Below are 19,181 nucleotides of genomic sequence, written 5' to 3' on the forward strand. Positions count from 1 at the left end.
AAGTTCCACGTTATAACGTGACAAGTTTCACGTTATCACGTGATAGTTTACATTTTTTTCTCCCAAGGAAAATAATGTATCACATATCTCATAAAAAGAAAAATATACATACAATTTAATGTCAACTTTCTTAAATATATTTTTTAAACTTTTCATTAATAGATTGCATGTTAAGAAAGTAAAAATTATCTTTAAAAAAAAAAACAAGAAATAACCCATCCATTTCTTGAAGACATTTGATATTCAGGGGGGGGGGGAAAACGTTGCAAATATCTATAAAAGAAAAATACATTTTCTTTTAAATGGAAAAAATGCAATTTCATTTCCCTTTCTTAAACAGACAAAAATCATATTTCTTTAAAAAAGAAACAAAAACATTCAACTTGAACCTTCAGAACCACTTTTGTTTCTTGAAAGTGAAAGGGAAAAAATTCAATGATGTCTTTAAAAAAGCTAAACAGAAAATGTTCCATCTGAAAAAACGATGAAAAACACGTCTCCTGTAAAATGGACAGCTGGCTTTGATGTAATAAAATATCGCATCACGTATTCGTTGAGCTCAGACCTCCTCCAAGGCCAAAAGGTCCAAATCTGGACCCGTGCTTCATTTTTGCGTCACATCCAAACCACACAGCGTTCCGACATGTCCTCCTTTTGATTTCAGTGTCTGGAAAATCATTTAAAAGTACTGCACTGACATCAATGATTCTTTTCATTTTTTGCCGTTTTTGCTTTTCAGTTTTCCAAGCTGAAGTGATGCTCATTTAGCTTTCCTGACTTGAAATGTGATGGAAATCCCTTTTAAAAAAAACGACCTTCAAATGTTCCTGAAAAGTAGAAGAACGTAGCCTTGTAAGAAATTGAGCTGCACCCGTATTGGAATAATAACATCGCCGTGTAAATAAGGCTTTTCGAAAGGCGTCACGAAGGCTCATTCAAACCGTTTCCAGTGCGGCTTTCTCAGTACAAAAAAAACAAATGTTTTTATTGCTATCGGCTACCGGAATCTCCACGTTTGAAGGCACTTTGGCGGCAGGAGCGATGGGATTTCACGCAAGCGTTCCGTCGCCCACGGGAAGTCCAGAGATGAATTTACGGTCCAGAAAACACGGCACGAATCCCGAGGTTTTCCACACTCTTTGCAGTCACACGATTCTGGCTTCTCGGTTTCTCCGAGGGTACGACTCGGCCACGATGATGTCGTCCGAATCGTCCGAGACCTCCGAGTCCTCCGACTCCAGCTGTGATCGGGCTGCGTCTGAGACAAACCGGATTGAAAAGCGTCAATGACAAATGGAAGCTGAGCTGACGGACGTTCCCGACTGTTACGGCAGCTCCGATTAGGGGCCGCCGTGTTCGAACTATTGCATGGACAGTCAGTCAACAGTAGGTGGCACTGTCACGTGACAGACCCTGAAACAGATGAAATAGCATCTCTTTAAGTGGTGTGCGATAATGCAAATTTTGGTATCAAAGACAGGGCCAGTATCGCCAACGCCGATATTTTTTTGAAAGTTATCGTATCTAAAAAAATTTTGGTGAATAAAGGTAGATGCATCATCGGATTGCTTATTCACAATCAATTTTCAACCTTTAACAGTTTTTGTGTTGTTTCCGTTTTAAACAAAGGATACATTTAGGACAAAGTTTTACGGAAGTGTATTGCATTCACTTGAAAAAAAACCTCCTGTTTTTCTGACTAATTTTTGGGGGGAGCTTTGTCTTTTTGAGTTTTTTTTTTATTTTCTTAAAACAGAGCTGGTGATTTTATTTTATTTTTTTTACCTCTGAACTCCAAGTGACTTGTTTGCAGACTCGCTAATAGTGGAAGCGGAGACTTTTCCCGTATACCCCCAATGATTTTTCTGGCTCAGTTAAGGTAAGGCATGTACCGTCATTAGTAACACACACAGTATTATTAATGTTTTACTGTAAAGTATTCAGAAAATAATTGTCTTTTTTTTTTTCAGAAAAACTGAAAAAATAAATAAATTATAAAATGACTCAGAAAAACAGGGATTTTTTTTAAACAAAAAAAAAACTCAGTAAAACAGGAAAAATAATCTGAAAAACAGAAAGAAAGAAAAAGCTCTCCCCCCAAAAAATTGTCAGAAAAACAGTTTTTTTTCCCCAAGTGAATGCATAACGCTTCCGTTAAGTGGATTAATAAATAGAAAATAACAATATATATTATTATTATTACTTTATCAATTTTACCCCCAGAAACATTACAATTTTTTTAACTTTCTTTAGGTGCACAAAGTGATTATAGGAAAATAAATTTAAACAAATACTTTATCATACTGTTCAGAAACTATAAATACAAAAAAAAACTAAAAATGTTGCCTTCATTGCATTTATTTTTCAACCTAAATAAACAAGATGTTAAAAATGATCACGCAACAACAAATATAAAACATAAAACAACATAGCAAAACAATAGCAATCTTTTTGAAGTACATGACTGATGTGTTCATGCAATCTGCTACAAAGATGAGATGCTAAGATGCTAAGATGCTAAGATGCTAATCAAAACCCGAGGAAGGAAAGCGAGGACGGAAAGCGGGAGCAAGCCTGCCTGTTGGCTGCTGTGACTTGCCTGTTCTCTGTTTGATCGAACCCAAGCAGTGCATACGAGTCCGGCAGCACCCTCAAACCAACTGCTGATTTCCCCTCACTAACCTTTAGGGGGCGTCAGCGATGTACGAGTCCTGGAGACGGGCCACAGCGCTTCCTCGTCCAAGCTGCTTTTGGCGGCTGCGGCCGCTGTGTCGTATTCCAACTCGGGTGACGCTCCCTTTGGGAAACTGTTGACACGGGTCGCGCACGACTTTAGCGCGTGTTGGTGAAAGCAAGCGTGTGCAGGTGCGTTGCAGGTGTCTCACCTGTGCGCAAGGTGATGCATGCGAGCCAGATGGCCCCTGAACGCAGCCTGGATGCTGACCAAGGAGACCTCGTCCAGGACGCCTCCGTCCAGCAGGTTGATGAAATCCCCAGCCTGAAGAGGAATTGTTATCGGCATGAATGTGTAACGAGCAATCAGACAAGTATAGAGAAAGATCATCGGGTGTGTCGCAGGTAATTATTTGATTGATGTTTATTTGCTTTATTGAAAAAGCAAAAACCTACACTAAATCCATCTTCTTCTTTTTTTCTTTTTTTTTTACAAAAACATGCTATTTGTGTTGTTTGCGGTTGTGGATACAGAGACCACACTAATCCATTCTTTCTACAACCAAAAACTTTAAAAATGTAATGAATTGATGGATTTTAACGGCCTTAAAATATTGTATGAAGCCCATCATGAAATGTTACCAATTAGTATACAAACCAAATTGATGAAAAGGGAAAGTGAGTACAAATTAAGAGGAGAAGACATTTTTTCGTCTGAAATCGGCTGATGCAAGGCACTCACACTCAACACTTAGACTGGCTAATGGTTAGCCAGTTAGCAGCCCACCGCAAACAATGTTAAAAACTACAGCTTGTATTTGCCCAGTCCAAAGTCCTCGCGCCTGTTGACATACTCGCACCTCCCACCAGAAAATCCAGCGAGGAGGGCACTTTATAATTATTTTTCTCGCAAATATGTCACTTTATAATGTGGCAAATTTACAAGTTTTTTTTCTTGCAAATTTGCCACTTTATAAAGTGGCAAATTGCAAGTTTTGTCTCGCAAATTTGCCACTTTATAGGCAGACTTTGCATTCAAGAAGCAAATGTAGGTGGATTCTTTTTAGACTACCCTGAGCATGCAGTGTATGCAGTCATGTGCTTAAATATACTGTCGATGAATTTGAGTGTAGTTTAATAGCTGGTCCATCACCACAGTTGTGATATTTCGATGGTAAATTGTATTATTTGACAGACTTTTTAAAAACAATTTACAAGTTTTTTCTTGAAAATTAAGTCGCAAATTTCAAAAAAAAAAATTGCAAATTTGACACTTTATAATTATTTTTCTCGCAAATATGTCACTTTATAATGCGGCAAATTTACAAGTTTTTTTTCTTGCAAATTTGCCACTTTATAGGCAGACTTTGCATTCAAGAAGCAAATGTATGTGGATTCTTTTTAGACTACCCTGAGCATGCAGTGTATGCAGTCATGTGCTTAAATATACTGTCGATGGATTTGAGTGTAGTTTAATAGCTGGTCCATCACCACAGTTGTGATATTTCAATGGTAAATTGTATTATTTGACAGACTTTTTAAAAACAATTTACAAGTTTTTTCTTGCAAATTTGCCACTTTATAGTGGCAAATTTGCGAGAAAAAAAACCCTAGTTTTTTCTTGAAAATTAAGTCGCAAATTTCAAAAAAAAAATTTTTTTGCAAATTTGACACTTTATAATTATTTTTCTCGCAAATATGTCACTTTATAATGCGGCAAATTTACAAGTTATTTTTCTTGCAAATTTGCCACTTTATAAAGTGGCAATAAAAAAAAAGTATTATATATTATTGCCCCGCCCTCTAAAAAATATATATCTATACGTGGCCCTAATACGCTGTCATAGTGACAGCTCCGGTTAAATCCGCCATTTAATTGTTCTTCACTATGATGAACAAAAATACAATTATCTGTTGTAAATAATTCCTAAGTGAGAATTTGGTCATTTCCTACACATAGGAACAATAATCGGCAAGCGTCGCGAGTCAGGCCCCATACCTCCGTTTTGTGCTTCCTCCTGCTTTGGCGGGTCTCCGGATCTGATTTCACACATTCGTGTCCCTCTTCCTCTTCATCACTGTTGTCGTGCTCGTCGTCCCCTTCGTCCCCTTCGTCGGCCTCATCCCCGTGTGGTCCGGCCAGGCCTTTGTCCCGGGGATCGTTTCCTTGGTCCTTCAAATTCTGGACTTGTGTCCTCAGCTGCTCTCTAACGAATATCAATACAAGTGCAATCAGGCCGACAGCTTTTAAGTTTATTGGTAAAACAATGTCGTGTTCCTTGCTTTAAAGGAGATGTTTGTCACACTCTTTCGTCAACATTTTTGCATATGGAATTAGAACATCATTTGAGTATTGACCAAATCCAAACGCAGCTGTGCTTACCTTTTGGCTTGGTCATGATATTGTTTCAGACTGCAAAGTGGAAGCGAATGTTGGGCCGGCTTAGCTGCCAAGTCGCTAGCTTGAGAAAATGGGTGTTTTTTATGTAAATGAGCCAAATTGGCTGGCAACCAGTTCAGGGTGTACCCCGCCTACTGCCCGAAGCCAGCTGGGATAGGCTCCAGCAACCCCCGCGACCCTTGTGAGGACAAGCGGTACAGAAAATGGATTCTACCACTAGAGCCGGGAGCGCTCTAGCGCTTTTCTACCTTTAAAGCCGGGAGAGCGGATACGTCATTTTGTTTAGTTTTGACCAATTATTAGTAGTCAAGGAGGCCGATAAACGATATTTGTAGCCGATATTCGTTTTCAGTAAAAAGGGGGTAAAAAAGTGTTGGCGTAAAAAAAAATTCAAAATACAGATGCCCATCTTGACTCTGTTGAACTTAAAGCATGTTTATTAAAAAAAAAAAATCAGACTTTTCAAAATGTAGAAGTTTTTTTTCTTAGACAAAAACCTTTTAAATTTCTAACAAAACGTTTAAGGAGCTCCCAAGATAATTAGTACGTCTTCGAATGGAAACTTAAGCATGTAAATACCCGATGCCCTCTATAGTTTTCTACAGTAAATATTTTCCCCCCCAAATTTCTAAATACCTGAAATCTTGAACTTTCACATTTCTTTGTTTTAATGTCAAACAAAAACAAATGGTTCAGAAGGTTCCTCGGTAGCATCTCTTATAAAGTTAAATGAAAAATTCAATAAATAGCTCCCTGAGATTAAAATGGTTTTCGATTGACCTTTTATTGTACGTCAGATTTTGAAAACAGGCCGATACCGATATTCGTCAAAATGCTCAGTATCGGCTCTACTTGCAATTTGATTTGAGCGTTCATGGCCGACGCGCAGATTGGCGGGAGTTACGTCATAAATGACGCGATTGACGACGGCGCAGCAGGACTTCGAATCAGCGTAACCAGCTGACAGTGGGATGTCGCTCAGAAATGTTGGTCGACAATGAAAATGTTGACGGCTCTGTAACAGAATGGACGACGAATAATTTACCACTCGATCCCACCGAGGTTATTCCGAGTGCAGCTGAGTGTTGAAGGTAAATATACCCGCAGACACAACACGGTTGTTTGTTAATTTGTTGTTGTTCAAATATTGAAGGTCTATAATAATAAACGTCGGTTTGTGTGAACGCTCTGAAATTTTTTTGGAATGTTGTTTCTGCTTCAGGAGCTGAGATATCAATTATTTAGTCGGCATTGACAATATTGTTGAATTTGCGGGAAAAGTTCAGGTTTTGGAGTTTTTCGAGACATGTTTTGTCAGGCGCTTTAGGTTCATCAAGTGTGTTCCAATATGTCCAAAGCCAAACATACTCGTGCTGCTGCCGCTCTCTTTCCAGTAGGTGTCGCCATCGTTCAGCCTCGTCTCTCCTTTCGCTCATCAGCTGTTGCACTTCCTCGCTGCGAAAGGCAAAACTTTCAAAAACGGAGGACGGCGCCGTCGCCGCATTCCGACGCGCGCGCTCCGGCCGACGTACCGCTGCCGCCGCCGTTGCAGTTCCCGCTCGCTCGTCTGCTCGGCTCTCCAGCGTTCCAGTCGCTTCTCCAGCTCTTCCTTTTCCGTCCTCAGCGCTCCCACTTCATCGCTGCCGACAACGAGATTGCGCGGGCGGATGAGAAGGGCTCGCGCTTGACGTGCACAAAATGGCCACCGCATTTTTCAACATACTCGCGCTGCCGTCGATTTTCTTCTTCCGCTTCTTGCCGCCGTGTCCTCGTCTGGCTCGCTTCCTCCCTGGAAACGCAAACACAACCCGCTTTTGGACACGGAGGACAAAACGACCCGATGCTGCCGGCGTCGGCGCCGCCGCTCACTCGTTCCTGGTCAGCGTTTGGTGCAGCTGCGTCCGCTCCGCCTCCAGCCGTCCCACGCGTCCTCGCAGCTCCGACACGTCGTCCTCCTTCGCCGTCTCCGTCCCCGCGTCTGCCGTGTCCACGGGCGCCGTCTGGACCGCCAGGTCCAAGAGCTGACGAGGCGAGGTCTGAGCCTGCCGGTGCGCAAGGTGAGCGGGCGTGGCCTGACAGCCCCGCTCCAATCGGTTCCTGGCTTTCAGGTGGTTTCTCTCTTCGAGCCTCTGATTGGACACAACGCATGTTGATGATGTCATACGCATCGCAGATCAAGTTTGATTACAGCAGGTTTCCCGCAATCCTGGTCCTTGAGGGCTGGAGTCCCGCAGGGTTATTATAGTTTTGGAATTTTCATTTTAGTTTGTTTTTATTTTGTGTTTTTCAAATGTAGTTTGTTTTTATTAGTTTTAGTTATTTTCTATATTAGCTTTGGTTTCAAAAATAATGTGTATTGCTTTTGTGCAATATTTAATAAACATCCTGGTAAAATGATAAAAGTAACACATTTCTTACCTAGCGTTGTATTTCGGCAGAGTTAAATAAAAAAGCATGCGAGGCGAAGCATTGGAGCCAAAAGTCAAGAAGGCAAAACTGTCGCCTCGGAGCACTGATCTGAATATATGACTGGATAGCCGATAGGCCAAGACTTTTGAAGCCGCGAGGCCGCCATATTGCTCCTCCCAAGAAACGTTTCTCAGCATACGATCCTATACATTTACAGTATCGAAAAGGGAGAACATTTTGAGACGGTACTTAATAGAAACAGCATTGATTTATCACGCTTTAAATTTGTTAAACATAAACAAGTTTTACAACTTGCCTTAAATACATGTATAAACTATGTGCTTGATGATGTTTACAGGAGGAAACTTGTATCATTTTTTTAATTAAAGAATTATAACTGTCATTCAACAAACGATGCCTCTGCCAAATCTAATATTGGGGTCGAAGGAACGGAGCGATAAAAGAAAAAGAAGGTCTTCGAAGCAGCAACCGTCCACTTGCTTTTTTTACTTGTTAAAAATAGTGACCCTATACTAACTGCCTACGAGCTGTATATGTCTAATCTGTAGCTATACTGTACAGTTTATACAGTAGTCTGCTTGCGAGATGGGAGGAGCAAGATGGCCGCCCTGTGACTTCCAACGGCTTGCGCGGGCGCGTGCGCGTTATCGGCCATCCAGTCGCATAATCACAGCAGTGCCTCAGAGCGACGTCATCTGAAGGTGCTTTTCTATTGGCTGCTGCGAGATGATGTCACTTCCTGTGTGCCGCAGCGACTGATGAAGATGAGCGCGCACGTTCCCGGCCCGGATGTGCTTTCATTTGATCAACAAATGTATGAATTCATACAAAGTAAAAGTCTGAAGTGTTCATTGAATTGAAACGAGGGTACAAATTGAAAATTTACAACGTAGGCTGTAGAGGATAAAGAAAACAAGACGGACTTTTGGGGAGAAAGGATACAATTAGAGGGCGAGAAGAAACTTAAAAGTAATCAGTAACAAGTTACTTTTGACAGGGAATAATAAATAAAGTAATTACTTTTTCAAGAAAGTGACTAGAATTAAGTAATCTATTACTGATCTTGAGTAACTTGCCCAACACTAATTACTATTTCAACCAGAGGCGGCGGGTCAAAAGAGGGTGCGAGATCGCCACACTACCCGCTCAGCTAAGTCACCTCGAATAAGACGAACGTTTGCAGTAAGAATACAAATGAAAACAATGTAAAATTGCTTGTTGAAATAAAGTACGCGTTTAACAACAACAAAAGTTTCAACTCACCTTTTCCAGTTCAAGCAGTCTCCTCAAAAGTCTGTATTTGCTCCACTCTTTATAACCTGCACGCACACAAATGGGATTCATGTTGGCACAAACCGATTATGACGAGGGATGAAACGATATCCAAACATCACGATACGATATTATCACCGTATTGTGGGGAGGTTGGCGATATAAAATAAGGTCTTAATATCGTGACGACGACGATGATATTGTGACCGTTTTAATATCGCGAAAACACCACGCTGCCGTTATCGTTACATTCCTAATTATGACGTGATGCAATCAATAAATACCGCGGGTTTGGTTAAATAATAGAATTAAACCTTTGAATTGTGAGAAATGAGAAGCGACCTCACATATTTTACCCTAAAAAAAATTTTTTTTTAAACATGTATTGTTTACAAAATAATTGATCCCTACTGAAAAATCGAATTCAAATGTGAAAGTAGGGCTGCTCAATTATTTTGAAAACATTCATCACGATTCATTTGGTAATAATTGAGTTTAGGACAATCCTTTTTTTTGGGGGTACAAAACAAGAAAATGTTTAAACGTAAAAAATATGAAGACAAATAAATTTCTTTGAAACACTATAATTATGCAAGATTGATTAAATTAGTTACTTTAAAATAAAAAAGGAAAAATATATACATTTAAACAACTTAAAGTTAATAATCTTTTATTTTTGTTTACGATTATGCCGATTTTCTAATAGTGGAGTGTAATCATTGAACTTGTCATCGAATTTTGATGAAATTTGCACAGCCCTGCGAGAACTGATAAGCTGGTGAGTGCGTTCAAACCTTTGACGCCGGCGGCGGGACTTTCTGTGTCCAGCTCCTCCCTGAGCGCGGCGTTGTCCAGCTGCAGCTGTTTGAGGTCTTCGGACAGACGCAGCACGGTGGAGCTCAGCGCCTTCTGCTGCTTGCGGAAAACTTTACTCTCTAATACACCACTGCAGGGGGGGGTTAGGGGGGGGGGGGACAAAAAGGGGGGCGAGAGAGAGCACATTTGAATTGAATTCATTTATTCTGACCTATTTGTATTTGTATTGTATTTTGTCCAGAATTAATTTGATAACTTCATTCATTTTCACGTTCAATTGATACCTTTAAAAAAAAAAAAATTCCACTTGCTGTCGACTGAAGATGACATCACCTGTGCTGAGGAAGTAGGTAACGACCAATCATAGCTCAGTTTGCTGACCAAACCCGATTGGTCGTTACCTGGCTTTCTCAGCACAGGTGATGTCATCTTCAGTCGACAGCAAGTGGAAAAAATTGTTTTTAAAGGTATTAATTGTACAAGAAAAATAATGACGTTATCAAATTCATCCCGGACACAAAGTATTAACTTTTTACTGCTGAAAATGACTCAATGACTCAAGTATCCCTTTAAAGATTTTTTTCTTTGAATATTTCGCACATTTTGGGATAATTTTTTTTTTTTGTAACAGGAAGTCAAACTAATAAATTAGTAGACTTAACTTAAGATGGAGAAAATGTGTTATTTAAAGCAACAAACACCAGTAAAAAAAAAAAAAAAAAAGAGACAGTACTGTACAGGGAAGTTGAAAATTAATTAGTAATTGGTAATAAAATCCATTTGCCTATTCCAAATGTATTGAAACAATTGGGAAAATGAAAGTAAATCTTAACATCATTACTTAATATGTCAACCTGAGAAGCTGCTGTGTCAACAGTAAACAGTCACGTGACCGTCCTTCTGGAACATGAGCAATAAAACAATAAGAAATCCCCGCTGGTGTCGTCTATACCCTCGTAAGGAATTTGTCCAATTTTTGCTTTTTATTAATATTAATATCAAATATAAAACATATGAAAAAAATCAGAGCGAGCTGAAAATGCACCCAATTGTTCAGAACATGTTGAAGTTCAAAATGGCAGCTGCACCGTCCCAAAATTTCAAAATTATTATTGTCATTATTATATGTGGCAACAAAAATAATTATAGTACATGTGAGGAAAAATGTCCAAATTTTGGCCCATTGACTCCCATTATAAATCATAATTTTTCTTGCGATGACCTAATTCATCCCTTCACTGGGGCATCAACTAAACGTAGATTATTATTTATTTATTTTTTTACTTTAGAGTCATAAAAGCCATAATACACCAGATGGCGCTAGAGAGCTAATTATCATTTTTGGTTGAGCTGATTTATGTGCTTTACGTGTCTCCATTCTTATACCAAAACAAGAAAGCAGGGTCGGGATTGAGAGCTCAGGCCTGTGACGCGCGTGTGGACGCGCGTGCGTGCATATTCCAATTTGAATGCGTTTTTTATATATATATATATATATATATATATATACACATATATATATATATATATATACACACATATATATATATATATATATATATATACACATATATATATATATATATATATATACACACATATATATATATATATATATATACACATATATATATATATATATATACACATATATATATATATACACATATATATATATATACACATATATATATATATATATATATACACATATATATATATATACACATATATATATATATATATATACACATATATATATATATACACATATATATATATATATATATATACACATATATATATATATATATATATATATACACATATATATATATACACACATATACATATATATATATATATATATATATATATATATATATATATATATATATATATATATATATATATATATATATATATATATATATATATATATATACACAGGTGATAGTTAGTTGTGCTCTTAGGACAATATTGCTTTTATTGTCCATAAAGGGCATCAAAAACAAAAAAATAAAAAAATAAAAACTATTTATGAATGGATAGGTCTGACGCCACTAAAGATTTTGAGTGTTTGCAAGTAAAAAAAAAAAGAAGACTTAGATATCACACTTCCAATCGTGAGCCAAATTTTGGCTCATTTGACTTATGTGTCGTAAAAAAAAAAACATTTACGTTATGAGGGATTTATAAAATGTTTTCTTGATGACGTCAGTGATGGGCCAGTAGAAATTCTCTAAGCAATGTAATTACAATTCCAACACAATAAAAATACTGTATGTTTAAATTGTATCCATCCATTCATTATTCATGGACTTTTTTTTAAATGATCCGATTTGAGAGCATTTCTGAGTATAAGCGGTTTGGATAACGGCGGCATTTGTTAAAACCGTCCTCTCGTCGCTGTGCCGGAGCAGCGCCCCCAGAATCTCCCCCTTTAAAAAAATGACACCTGAACAAGCATCCTCACCTTCAAGCAGAAGCGGGTGAGCAGTTTTGCTGCAAAATTGTAAAATAACAGCAAACAGCAAACCAAAAATTGGGCAGAAGGAACCCGAGCAAACCTTTTCTCTGAAGCTTCCAGAAGCAACTTCAGTCTCTGGATCTAAAAAGATGGAAGAGGGCGTGTCCCATTGATGCATGAAGGCGTCCCAAAAGCGTGACGGACGTCATTTTTTTTATGTACCTCCTCGTAGTAGTTCTTCAAGGTCATCCTCATCTCCTGCAGGTTGGTGGCCCTCAACTCGCTCTGAAGGTTCCTGCGGGATTCCATTTTTTTTTCCCCCCCTTCATTTTTAGCATCAAAGACAGCAAAATGCCAAATATTTTAAATTCCTTACCCGATGGCGTTCTCCTTCTCTCGGCACTGCTGCTCCAGCTTTAGTATTCTCTGCTTCAGTCCGTTCATCACCTGCACGAGCGGACCGCAAGCTTTCGTTTAGGGTTCGTTTCAATCCAATGTTTTTGGGATTTCCTCGCTTGACACTCACCACGCTGCCCTCGGGCTTCTTGTCCACCAGGCTGCGAATAAACTCGGAACTCTGCGAAGGGGCGTGTTAAAAGGTTTGATGCCCTATTCAATCTCTTTGCCATGAATGCAATAATTGTTACAAGGCCATCCCCAAAAAAGGCTAAAAATGTCAATTTTGCCTGGCAAACTGCGATGTCGAAAGGAATTGTTTCAAGCCTGGCCATAAATTCCTCCGCGCTTGTGCATCACGAACGCTGACGGGAAGTAACTAAGTACAAATACTTGTCAATTCCCCGCCGGGGAGACCTTGTTTGTATGCGTGTGTGTTTGTGTGAGTGTGTGCAAAAAAAAAAAAAAAAAAAATACAAATACTTCCTTACAGTACTTGAGTATTTTTTTCCGGTACTTTGTACTTTCCTGAGTATTTATTTTCGAGACTACTTTTAAATGTTATCCATTATACTTTAACATGAGTATCTGTACTTTTTGCTTGATACATTTTCAAAACAAGGTCGTTACTTTTGTTTTCAATTAAAATACTTCCTCCCAGCTTGTGATTGGCTCTACGACACGCTCCATGTTTGCTCCATTGGCTAATATCTTTTAAATTGATGTAGAAGGAAACATCCGGTAAAATACTTTTTACTTCTACTCGTCAAGTACATTTCAGAGCCTGTACTTTACTTTTACTTGAGTAATTATTTGAGTGAGTACTTTTACTTTTACCATTTTACTTGGGGTGTCAGGCACTATTTTTTTTTTAATCGTAATTAATCGCATGACTTCAATAGATAACTCACGATTAATCGCAAATTTTATATATGTTCTAAATGTACAATAATTTTCATACTCTAGTTGACATAAAAGTAGAATTTTTTTTAAACTAATAGAAATATGGCTGCACTTTTCAGTCATCGATACGGTAATTTCATAATAATTCCTAAAATTGAGGTCAGATGTACTGTATTGTAAAAAACAAGTGTGATATTGATTTGTGTTGAAGTAATTTCACTGCCACTAGATGGCATAATTGCATTTGTAAGATGTTGATGACAGCTCAGTGCATTTTTCTTTTCATATTCAGAGCTAACTAAACTTGCACATAAAGTAACTTGTGAAATTCCGTAATTTTTTTAAATTGTAAAATACAACTTGACCCTTCCTACCTCTGATCACAAAAACAAAAACGACCATAAATATTCCAAAAGGTACACGAGGTGAAAGCAAAACACAGTAAGAGGAGAAAAATGCAATCACATTGGCGGGATCCAGGAGCTCCTCCAGCTGCTTCTCTCTTTTGGCGTTGTCCTCCTCCAGACGCCGAAGTTTGACTTTGATCTTCTGATTGTCCGACTTCTGCTCGTGGAGACTCTGTCGGCCATTATGACAAATTAGCGTAAAATCCCGTGCAGAATAGCCCCCCCGCCTTGTTGGTTTACCTTCTTGAGGAGCGTGATCTCATGGTGCATTTCCTCCTTATCTCGGGCAACTGCAACAACGAAAATGAAGCACGCCCGTCATTCACAATGCCTCCCGCTCCCGCTTCCCAGGCGGGGGGGGGGCTCCGCTTACCGTTGGGCGTGGAGTGATGATGCCTCCTGGTGGGCAAAGTGTGTCGGGGAAAGTCTGACGTCATGTCCCACTCGGATCGCAGATCTAAAAAAGAACATAAAAGAAAGTACGACGGCATATTAGTGCTACATATAATTTATTTTTAATTTTTTTAGAGGGTGGGGGCAATTCTGAGTTGAAGCTCGTCTTTTTCACACAAATTTGCCGCTTTATAAAGTGGCAAATATGCGAGTTTTTTTTCTCTCAGAATATTGCCCCCTCCCCCACATAAAAGAAAGTACGACGGCATATTAGTGCTACATATAATTATTATTTTTTTTTTTTAGAGGGTGGTGGCAATTCTGAGTTTAAGCTCGTCTTTTTCATGCAAATTTGCCGCTTTATAAAGTGGCAAATATGCGAGTTTTTTTTCTCTCAGAATATTGCCCCCTCCCCCACATAAAAGAAAGTACGACGGCATGTTAGTTTCACGTTAAAATATATATTTTTTAGATGGTGGGGGCAATATTCCGAGGAAGAAAAATCGTAAAAGTGGCAAATTTGCGATTGCAAGTTTATAAAGTGGCAAATTTACAAGTTTTTTCCTCAGCAGATTGCCCCCACCCTCTAAAAAAAAAAAATATATATATATTTATATGTGGCACTAATATGCTGTCGTTCTTTCTTTTATGTTCTCCTGTTAAATTTTAGATCATCATAAACTTACGACAAATACACACAGTGTCTAATGTGAGGATTTGTTGGTGATTAATGGGACACTGTTTATAAAATAAAAAGGCAGGATGGCGACAGATTCATTCTTAATTTAATTTTACTCAACACTTCCTGGTCCCCTATCAGCTGACTAACACTAACCAATCAGAGGCTAGCATACTTTAGGTGAATGCAAGTAGATGACGGAGAGCTGCAGATTCGACACATCAATTTTAGCGACTTGCACAAAAAAAAAATATATACAAAAATGCATGAATGTGTAAATAATAATTCTGGAAACATAAATGTACAAGTGCATTTTTATTTGAACAAATGAACTTCAATGCTTGATCCTCGGGGTGCGGACCTTCGCAAAGCGAGGCGTCATTGTCGCTGGCCGTAACCAACGCTTTAAAGATGCTTAACATCATATGATTAATCTCTTATTTGAAAAGCCGACCAAAATTTATTGGCACAAACGTCCGATTAGTACGCGATGTGCAGTTCTCGTACGTTTTGGGAGTTTTTTCTCTCACAGATCTGCCACTTTATAATGTAGCAAATTTTCAATTTTTTTTCTATTAAGTGGCAAATTTGTGAGTTTATTTCTCGCAATCTTGCCCCCACCCTCTAAAAAAATATACATTTATACGTGGCCCTAATACGCCGTCGTAAGAAAATTCTGCAGGTTCAGATTATTGTAAATCCTTTCAAATTTGCATATATTGAACTACCGGAAATGCCCAAAAAGGTTTACATTTAAAAAAATAAGACTACCCATAAATTTCCCAAAAGTCAAGCAGGTTACAATAAGAGAATCGTAACCCCCCCCCCCCCCCCCCCCCCCCCGCCCCCCCCCCCCGCGAGGCTTGCGAGCGCTACCAAGGGTCCACCGCGGCTGTTGTGAAGATGTACCGTGGTGGTTGCTGAGGGACGTGAAGCGAGTGGAGTACGTCTCCCCGCCGGGGGTGTCACACAGCGACGCCCACGGCAGCTTCCAAGCCGACATGGACGCTTTCCTGGGGTTCACATTCATGCTGGAGAGGTACGGCGACCCTGGGCGGGAAAAAACAAGGAATTTTTCAAGTGTCGGTTTATGTTCCAGTACAGAAAAAAATAAAAAAATAAAAAAAATAAGTAGTGGAAGAGGACGCACTAGTGAGAGAAGGCGGCGGCTTGCCCGGTTTCTTCTTTGGTGTCTGAGAAAAAGAAATGTGCAGAATTGAAATGGAACGTTGACATATATAAGAGAAATGATCATGTGAATGATGAGCTGTACCTTTTTTGAATAATCACCAGGGTACAACAGGCCATTGCCGGGCTGAATCACATGTAGAAAACACGCATTTGCCTTAGTGTCATATTCAGCGGTGTGGAAATAAGCCCACACAAAAAAAACAGCAGTCGCACAAAAATGGGCGAACACGAGTCGTAACAGGAAATGCAAAAATCTTAACTGTACAACACGCATGCAATTCCTTTTAAATATCAAACAGGGTTCCTGTATTTTAATGTGGTATTTTAGTCACATGTTTTAACTGTACTGTCTTTTTTTTTTACTCATTACATTATAAGACAAAGATAACGTCATTCAAAGATTTTCAATAATCGGTTAAAAACAAGCAAAAAAACATAATTTTCTTAAATGAGCTGATTTTTGTCTAGTTTTGTTTTTGTTCTAGATAAACATCTTATAAATATGTTATTGTAGTCATTTACCACTCAACCAACCAATCAGTTATCTGAATTTTATTCTGCCAAATTGACACCAGTCAGTCGCTAGTGATAAGTGGAATGTCACAAATAAAATAAATAATTGATTAATCAACAACTATTTTAATAATCGAGTAATTGTTTGGAGCCATTTTTTTAAATTAAAATGGTCCAAATCCTCAACATATCTGCAGTAATTGTTCACCGATTTCTGGCTGATTATTTATTTTCTGTGTTTAATCAAAATAGGACATTTGCAAACATCTGTTTTTACTTTGGAAAACAATAACCAAACTGGTAACGCGGTACAATTTTTTTTTAAATCACTATACGACTACGAAGTACGAAATAACCACCAATCACTGGTTAATAAACGGTAATCGGTAATTCAAAAGAATCCAATTGATTAATCGATTGAATAATCGATGGATTTGATCGATGCTAAAAATATTCGATGGTGACAGCGCTCGTCACAAACTAAAGTTTATTGTTTTGGGACTCGGCGCACTGCAACTCACCAGCGCCTCGCAGTCTTCATCTGTCGGGACGTCACTCGCTCCCGCTGACATGTTGGCGGCCGACGAGGGAGCGCGTTAGGCGGACATGTCAGCCTGTGCTGGCACTCGAGTGGACTGGAGACATGAGGAGTTGGCTGCCGGGGACACGCAGCGTGACAATAATGTTTCGCTGTCCACTTGTAATGAGGGAGCCCCAATTAAACCCTAAAAGCACTCAAATTATATATATGTATAAATATAATTGAAAATCATTGGACGGCGCTTCACAGCGCAGATGGACAATAGACTGGTTTACACGGAGGCTTGCATTCTGAATAGAATCAGGTTTGAATGAAAACGCTCCATATAAATAATCGGAATAATCAGGCCCAAGCCGAATGGAATTTCATTTGCTTAGACAGGGGGTCAAATATCCCTTTTACCAACGCGACCGGGTCATTTCTCGTCACGTAAACTATGAATCTGAAATCTGTCAGGCTGCATTCTGTGCATGCTCTTTCTTAACAAACCGTAAATGCAGAGTGACGTGACACCTGATTTCCTACGATTTCCTTCTTGCGGGCCAGTATGGTACAGAAAGTCTTTTGTCGTTTGGATATATGAAGTGTAGCTCAAAAAAAGATGATGCCAGATGAGGCAACAATCCACAATGGCCGTTATTTGCATTTCAGCAGGTAAATTGATCAAAACAGACCCAATGGTGGCAGAATGCAATAGACTAACCATTGATGTGAGCTGAAAAAACATTGACAAATTCGTGTCGTTACCCCTAAAGGTTCTGTTTTCATACCCTCAATTTCCTTCCCAAAAAAATCAAAGTGGATAGTTGTTTCTGGATTGGAAATACTTTACCACCCGGAAGTACCAGTGACGTCACGGTGAAACCATCCCTACCGAAGAAAAGGCGGGGAAGCAAGTAAGCGCTAACATGGCGTCACTAGTTTGTTTTTGACGTCACACTAATTGTTTATTTTGCTGTCCACAAGTGATAATTTTGACATTGTCTTGTGAAAAAAAAATATATATATTTTTAAGAGAGCAACTGTACCTTCGTTCGCCTCGTTGGTGGTCTTCATTTTCTTTGTTTTAATCTCCAAAGGGGGCTTGCACAACAGTACGGTAGCATCGCTAGCATAGCTAGCATAGAGCCATTCCCTTTAAACGGACCGCGGCGTCAGTTTAGCACTGGTCGACTGGCCGTCCGCGTTCACTTCGCCTCGACTCGTCCGCGTTCTCTACCCAGGGGCTGCCGGTTTGCTGGCGACATCGCGTCTCCAAGCTACGGAGTGGTTGTTTTTGTCTCGCCGAGGAGGTTACTTGTTTCACATCGGGTCGTCTAGCAACCAGGCGACTGGGGACAGGCGAACGGGAAAACGGCAGGGTAAACCGGAAATGGAACAATGACGCCCGAAAAATAAAAGCGTAACAGATAACCCGATGTCAAAATTTTGAGTCTTTGTGTTTATGTATTCATCAAAATAGTTTGGTTATATACTTATCCTTTGATAAATATGTAAAAGCTAGTAAAAGTGATAAATATATGGAACATTTAATACAAACAAAAACGTGCCGTGAAAAGCAAACGTTTGTAAAAAGTTTTGTGGCTTGGGGACAGCTTCCGTTTATTTTCCTGTTTTCTAATTGGCTAACAACGCCACAAAAGGCGGGTCTCGAAGTACTGTCCTCCAATAGAATAAAGGGAAACTACGAACGGCAAAACTGCGTGACCGATGTCCAGTCAATTTGAAGATCATCCCAAGAAAGATACAGTCTGAAACTCCCAATTTCATCACTCAAAGTCGTCCATAAACACCATTTACTACGCGACATGACACTCCACTCATAACTTTCTCCTGTGTACTGGACACTGTGGACAGAGACAAGGAGGCTACTTCACTATCAGTTATTATTGGTATTGCCCATGGGCGTTTCTAGCCCATTTTAGGGGTGCTAAGCACCTCTCAAATGAATACCAGCATCCCGGAATTTTAAGAGAATTTTTTTTTTTTAATGTATGTCGTTTTTAAACAATCAAAGGAAGTGTGGTAACATACAGTACTTTGTTGACATTTTGTATTTTACCCATGACAAAATTACTGCAATTATGTTGTTAGGT

At 39.1% G+C, this 19,181-nt stretch overlaps 1 protein-coding gene across 2 annotated transcripts; it reads right to left on the reverse strand.

Moving 5' to 3' along the window:
• Positions 1–88: 88 nt before the first annotated feature.
• Positions 89–18,437, reverse strand: iqce (IQ motif containing E). Of its 2 annotated transcripts, XM_086083515.1 has the most exons (23): positions 18,114–18,437; positions 17,918–17,955; positions 17,066–17,199; positions 16,114–16,155; positions 15,991–16,033; positions 15,750–15,890; positions 14,142–14,225; positions 14,009–14,058; positions 13,827–13,940; positions 12,589–12,639; positions 12,439–12,509; positions 12,285–12,357; positions 12,163–12,203; positions 9,571–9,722; positions 8,768–8,823; positions 6,944–7,203; positions 6,798–6,863; positions 6,607–6,714; positions 6,443–6,529; positions 4,673–4,880; positions 2,886–2,998; positions 2,683–2,807; positions 89–1,258 (listed from the first exon to the last, which is right to left on the reverse strand). In XM_086083515.1, the coding sequence occupies exons 3-23, from the start codon at positions 17,114–17,116 to the stop codon at positions 1,146–1,148; spliced, it is 2,049 nt and encodes a 682-aa protein (XP_085939641.1). In that variant the 5' UTR covers positions 17,117–17,199; positions 17,918–17,955; positions 18,114–18,437; the 3' UTR covers positions 89–1,145. The 2 variants fall into 2 exon arrangements, with proteins under 2 accessions (XP_085939641.1, XP_085939640.1); XM_086083514.1 differs by lacking the exon at positions 17,918–17,955.
• Positions 18,438–19,181: the final 744 nt, after the last annotated feature.

Source organism: Leptonotus elevatus, chromosome 8 (assembly GCF_054856555.1).
Source record: "Leptonotus elevatus isolate MCC_2025b chromosome 8, RoL_Lele_1.0, whole genome shotgun sequence".
Taxonomy (NCBI): Eukaryota; Metazoa; Chordata; class Actinopteri; order Syngnathiformes; family Syngnathidae; genus Leptonotus; species Leptonotus elevatus.

Bases quoted from the DNA above. Each gene is read 5' to 3' on its own strand.
- iqce (XM_086083514.1), bottom strand. From the start codon at position 17,116: ATGTCAGCGGGAGCGAGTGACGTCCCGACAGATGAAGACTGCGAGGCG. The intron at 14,226-15,749 runs GTACATCTTCAC...GTTCTTTTTTAG, and splicing joins GTCCCTCAGCAACCACCACG to ATCTGCGATCCGAGTGGGAC. The intron at 12,204-12,284 runs GTACATAAAAAA...CCATCTTTTTAG, and splicing joins TGAAGAACTACTACGAGGAG to ATCCAGAGACTGAAGTTGCT.